The 6,366-nt window shown below is 46.5% G+C and overlaps 1 protein-coding gene across 1 annotated transcript; it reads left to right on the top strand.

Moving 5' to 3' along the window:
• Positions 1-582: 582 nt before the first annotated feature.
• Positions 583-903, top strand: LOC308235880 (cyclin-dependent kinase 2-associated protein 1-like; the record flags this gene model as incomplete). The annotated part of the gene is made up of 1 exon (XM_080645062.1): positions 583-903. One exon carries the CDS (start codon positions 583-585, stop codon positions 901-903), a length of 321 nt encoding a protein of 106 aa, XP_080501188.1.
• Between the last annotated feature and the right edge of the window lie 5,463 nt (positions 904-6,366).

The raw sequence follows: 6,366 nt of genomic DNA on the forward strand, positions 1-6,366 counted from the left end.
ACCAACAGACCAGCGCTGCTGGCACGACAGAAGGAAAAAAGACCTTCAAAGCCTGTCCAAGGTGGGTTTGCGTTTAAAACAAAGTGGGGTGGTCCGGAGCTGTGTGGCACTACCATGGCAGTCTCTGTGTCAGCGGGGCAGCTGCGGCTAGGAGTGTGTGGAGTGAGGGCCATGCAAGCTGGAGGCTTTGGCTGCGAACCGTCAGCTAATTTCAGCTCCGAGGTGGGCGCGATCAGGGAAGCTGGTGGGACCTTTGCAAAAAAAGAGAAGGCTGAAGAGGAATGATACTTCTGAGAGTGGACTAACAAACAGCCTTGAAGAAACAACATGAAGAAGAGATCAGTCATCATAAAAAGGAGATTGAGTGTCTGCAGAAAGAAATTGAGCGGCACAAGCAGAACATCAAGAAACTGAAAGATCATGATACTGCAGCGGTGTCAGGGTGAGGGACAGCCATATTTGCCGGCGTGACCCGAGCTGTCAACAACAAAAAGTGCACAGGAGCTAGGCGGGCGCACAGACTCCGGATCTGCCTCGCTGCTGCCGCTGCCTCACGGGGCCTGTGCCCCGCCTCCCGGGGGGATGTCTTACAAACCGAACTTGACCGCACACATGCCCAACACCTCCCTCAAAGCCACTGGGAGCATCCACCCACCCTCCACCAACATGGTGACGTCCTCCCAGTACTGCCAGCTGCTGAGTGACTATGGACCATCATCTCTAGGCTACATGCAGGGAACAGGGAACAGCCAGGTACCCCAGAACAAATATGCTGAGCTGCTGGCCATCATCGAAGAGCTGGGGAAGAAGATCCGACCCACATACAGGGGCAGCAAGAGTGCGATGGAGAGACTGAAACGAGGCATCATCCACGCGAGAGCTGGTTCTGGAGTGCTTGGCTGAGATGGAGTGGAACGCCAGGTCCTAGCCTCCAAGTCAGCACGAAAGGCTTTCCATCTTCTTCCAAGAAGTGAAAGCTCATGTCCGCGCCCTCCCCGCCCCCCCTTTCAGGTGAAACTTGGGTTCAAAATGGTAACAGCTTGGTTTCTCCTTCCTGTTCCCCTCCTGTGGTTCGTCAGGCTCCAAACCTCCCGTCATTGAGATGGAGAAGAGATTTTTGCAGTTATTAGGTTTACATATTAGTTAGGAACTACCCAGGGTGTTCTGTGTGTTTTTTAAAGCATTGATTTACGTGATGCACATCAGTTACCTATCATAGCAAACTGTAGTTGGCCTCCCAGATACTGGTGTTTCTCTTCTAGATACATTTCTGTTACTCACATGGTTCTTTATGTTTCTCTCCTGAGCTGATGCAACTCTGAGGGCTTGTTTCAGCAAGTCCTGAGGCAGCGCTTTAGTAGCCAGTGCCCATTCACCACACAGTATAAATTCTGCCCAATGTAACTTTTTTTTTGCTTAAGCATTTGCATGATTATTAGTACTTTGAAGTCAATCTTTAAAAGGCACAAGTTATAAATACAGAAGAAAGAGCAACTTATCGAACCTTGTCTGACAAGGACCCCTGAAATTTCATCTAAGGATGTATGTAGATATCAGTTCCGCCTTTCCCATCAGTGGATTCAAACATCTGGAAGAAAGTGACTAAAACTGTTTGCCTCTTTGTATGTATTTATTACTTGATGTAATAAAACTTATTTTCATTAACAACAACAAAAAGAAACTGAAAGATCATGCTGATGATTAAGTGCACACAGTTCCCCATAGAATGGCTACATACTGTCCACTTCTATGAAGACATAGTTCTGGTAACTAATATCTATCTATGCTGCCAACAGATTATAATAAATTGTGATCAGTGGGAAAAAACAACAACCGAGAAACCAAGATGACGGCATAGGTAAATACCTAAACTGCTGCCTCGCACAACGATTTCAAAACTACAACTAAAAGACAAAACGGACGTTATCCAGAATCACAGGAAGGCTGGCTGAGTGGAAATTCTACAACTAGAAAGAAAGAGAAAAGCACACTGAGACTCAGAGGAGCTGCAGGAGGCAGAGGTACTGAGACGCACGCTAGGAGAGGACTGGCAACTGAGTGCGTGGCTGGCTTTCTCAAGCGGGAGGAAGACAAAAGCTCCTGACTGCCTGAACTCCAATTCCGGGTGAGAATCTGGGGACCCAGACTCATACGGGGTGAAACTGGACTGTCAGGAAAGAGAAAAGCACACTGAGACTCAGAGGAACTGTGGAAGGCAGAGGTACCGAGGCACACACGTGGAGAAGGCGGGCAACTGAGTACACGGCTGGCTTTCTCAAGCAGGAGGGAGAAAAAAGCTCCCAACTGCATTGAACTCCAGTTCCGGGCGAGACTCTGGGGACCCAGACTCATTCAGGGAGAAACTGGACTGTCTGGCAGCAGGTGGAACTCAAGGGCGGCTTTCTCTCAGAGGTACTTGCAGCGATTAACACGGGACACTGAGACACAGGAGCCTATTAGGGCAGGGTTGACGAGAAACCAATGCTGTCTGCTCCACCCTAAGACTCCGCCCCATTCAAGCTGAGCACAGAGGCTTTTGCAAGTCTTCTCCCATAAGGGTGTCTCCAGCACAGAAGTTCTCCCAGCACAGCTGATCCTCACAGCCAAGTGGCCTGGAGGTCAATTCCTCCCAGTGATACCAACAACAATCAAGGCTTAACTATAACAAGACTGTGCACACAGCCCACAAAGGGGTGCACCAAGAGTGTCCACCTCAGGTAACTGGGGAGGCTGAGCCACTGGGCTCTATAGGACACCTAGCACACAAAGCCACTCTACCAACGCAGGGAAGCAGCCAAAATGTGGAGACAAAGAAACAGGTCACAAATGAAAGAAATGGAGGAAAGCAAATGACTGGATATAGAGTTCAAAACCATGGTTATAAGGTTTTTTAAGAATTTTCTAGAAAAGGCCAATAAATTTAGTGAGACCCTTGAGGATATGAAAAAGGACCAACTAGCCCTGACTGGTTTGGCTCAGTGGATAGAGCGTCAGCCTGCGGACTCAGGGGTCCCGGGTTCGATTCCGGTCAAGGGCATGTGCCTTGGTTGTGGGCACATCCCCGGTGGGGGGTGTGCAGGAGGCAGCTGATCGATGTTTCTCTCTCATCGGTGTTTCTAACTCTCTATCCCTCTCCTTTCCTCTCTGTTAAAAAGATCAATAAAATATATTTAAAAAAAAAAAAAAGAAAAGAAAAAGGACCAACTAGAAATTAAGCATACACTGACTGAAATAAAAAATATTATACAGAGATCTAACAGCAGACTAGAGGATCGCAAGAATCAAGTCAAAGATTTGAAATACAAAGAAGCAAAAAACACTCAATCGGAAAAGCAAAAAGAAAAAAGAATCCAAACATATGAAGATAGTGTAAGGAGCCTCTGGGACAACTTCAAGTGTACCAACATCCGAATTATGGGGGTGCCAGAAGAAGAGAGAGAGCAAGATACTGAAAACCTATTTGAAAAAATAATGACCAAAAACTTCCCCCACCTGGTGAAAGAAATAGACTTACAAGTCCAGGAAGTGCAGAGAACCCCAAACAAGAGGAATCCAAAGAGGACCACACCAAGACACATCATAATTAAAATGCCAAGAGCAAAAGACCAAGAGAGAATATTAAAAGCAGCAAGAGAAAAATAGTTACCTACAAGGGAGCACCCATACGACTGTCAGCAGATTTCTCAACAGAAACTATGCAGGCCAGACTGGAGTGGCAAGAAATATTCAAAGTGATGAATAGCAAGAACCTACAACCAAGATGACTCTACCCAGGAAAGCTATCATTCAGAATTGAAGGTCAGATAAAGAGCTTCACAGATAAGAAAAAGCGAAAGGAGTTCATCACCACCAAACCAGTATTATATGAAAAGCTGAAGGGTATTCTTTAAGAAGAGGAGGAAGAAGAAAAATGTAGGGATAGAAATTATGAACAGCAAATATATATTTATCAACAAGTGAATCTAAAAATCAAGTGAATAAAAAAAATCTGATGAACAGAATAAAATGGTGAATATAATAGAATCAGGGGCATGGTAAGGGAGTGGACTGACAATTCTCAGGGGGAAAGGGGTGTGGAGGGTGCGGGAAGAGACTGGACAAGGGTCGTACACCTATGGATGAGGACAGTTGGGTGGTTTGGGGGTGGAGGGTGGGGTAGGAACTGGGTGGAGGGGAGCTATGGGGGGAAAAAAGAGGAACAATTGTAATAATCTGAACAATAAAGATTTATTAAATTAAAAAATAAATAAAAAATAAAAACCAACCAAACAAAAAACACCCCAAAAACAACCAAGTGGGGTGACATCGAAATTACCCAAGCACGCCCCCAATCCCTTCACCTGCTCAGACACCTAGGGTCCCTTTACAGCTGGGCTGAGCCCAGTGCCACCCAGACTTGACTGCCTCTCTGGTTTGGCCCAAACATCTGAAGTTTGCATTAGTTGCTAACTTAAGAAATTGGAGCATTCACGTAAAATCAGGATTCCCCACTTCTCTTTCCAAAGTGGCCAATTGGGCTACCAACCAAGGGTGGTCGGTGTCACTTCAACCCTAAGAGGAACCCCCAGCTTGGGGCGTGGTGAGGAGGAAGCTATCTGTGCATACAGTTCAGTTGTGTAAACTCCCACTGACTGTGGCACTGCCCACAGTGTGGCCGCTCAACTGTGAGGCAGCACAGCCATGAAACAGTGTGCCTGTTAAATGAGGCCCATCCCCAGCTTTCAGGAGGCTCCACCTGCTCCAACCTAGTGCACCCCACTCTGCCCTGAGCTACCCAGTGCACCCTACTCTGCCCCAGTGAGACAGCTTCAGCGTTTCAGCTCCAGCAGACAGAACATATCCCAGCGGTAAGGGAAAGTGTAGCCCTGGCTGGTCTTGCTCAGTGGATAGAGCATCTGCCTGAGGATTGAAGGGCCCGGAGTTCAGTTCCCTGTCAGGGCATATGCCTGGGTTGTGGGCTTGATCCCCAGTGTGGGGCATGTAGGAGGCAGCCAATCAATGATTCTCATCATTGATGTTTCTATCTCCCTCCCTCTCTGAAATCAATCTATACTAATAAAAGGGTAATATGCTAATTAGACCAAACAACCTCTGGACGACTTTCCGGACGTCCTTTCGGACAAAGCCATGGTGGTGGGGCAGAGGTGGTTAGGGGCGATCAGGCCAGCAGGGGAGAGCAGTTAGGGGGATCAGGCCGACAGGGGAGAGCAGTTAGGACGATCAGGCTGGCAAGGGAGCACAGTTAGGGAGATCAGGCTGGCAGGCAGGTGAGCGGTTAGGAGCCAGTGGTCCCAGATTGTAAGAGGGATGTCTGACTGCCAGTTTAGGCCTGATCCCTGGGGAACTGTGCCTAACCCGGCAGTCGGACATCCCCCAAGGGGTCCCCAATTGGAGAGGGTGCAGGCTGGGCTGAAGCAACCCCCATGCACAAATTTCGTGCACCAGGCCACTAGTTTTATTTATAATAGACAAAAACTAGAAACAATCTAAATGTCCATCAACATTTGTGGTATGTAAAGAAAATGTGGTATATCCATACATTGGAAAACTATTCAGCGATAAACATGAATAAACTACTGATACATTCAGCAACACAGATAAATCTCAAAACATTATGCTGGGCAAAAGAAACATTACCGCCTGGCAGGTGTGGCTCAATGGTTGAGTGTCAACCCATGAACCAAGAGGTTATTGGCTCAATTCTTGGTCAGAGCACATGCTTGGTTTCTGGCTTGATTCCCCAGTGTGGGGGGAGGGGTGCAGGAGCAGATTGATGGTGTTTCTTTCTCACTGATGTTTCTATCTCTAGCTCTCTCAAAACCAGTAAAACATATTTAAAGAGAAAGAAGCCTTACCAAAAGAACTATATACATACTGCATGATTATATAATCTTTTTCTTTTCTTTTTTATTGTTTAAAGTATTACATATATCTCCTTTCTCCCTCCCCGCCATTGACCGCACCTCCCCCGCCCCGCCACTCCCAACCCCCAGGACAAGCCCCCACTGCTCTGTGTCTGTGTCCATTGGTTATGCTAATATGCATGCATACAAGTCCTTTGGTTGATCTCTAACCCCCCGCCCCGCCCCCTGCCTTTTCTCTGAGGTTGGACGGTCTGTTCAGTGTTACCTTGATTATATTCTTATGAAGCCTTAGAAAAGACAAATATAATCCATAAGGGACAGAAAACAAGTCAGGAGTTGTCTGGGGTCAGAGAATTATTTTTTTTCTGAAACACAGCCAATTTTATTCAAATTCTCCAAAACTTATAATCAATATGTTGTCTCTAAAATGTATGTTACCCTTTATATAGTGGTTTTATTTCATCTTTTCCTTTATAGTTTTTCATTTTTTCGTTACAGTTCT

The sequence above is a fragment of the Plecotus auritus genome, assembly GCF_963455305.1.
Source record: "Plecotus auritus genome assembly, chromosome: 1".
NCBI lineage: Eukaryota > Metazoa > Chordata > Mammalia > Chiroptera > Vespertilionidae > Plecotus > Plecotus auritus.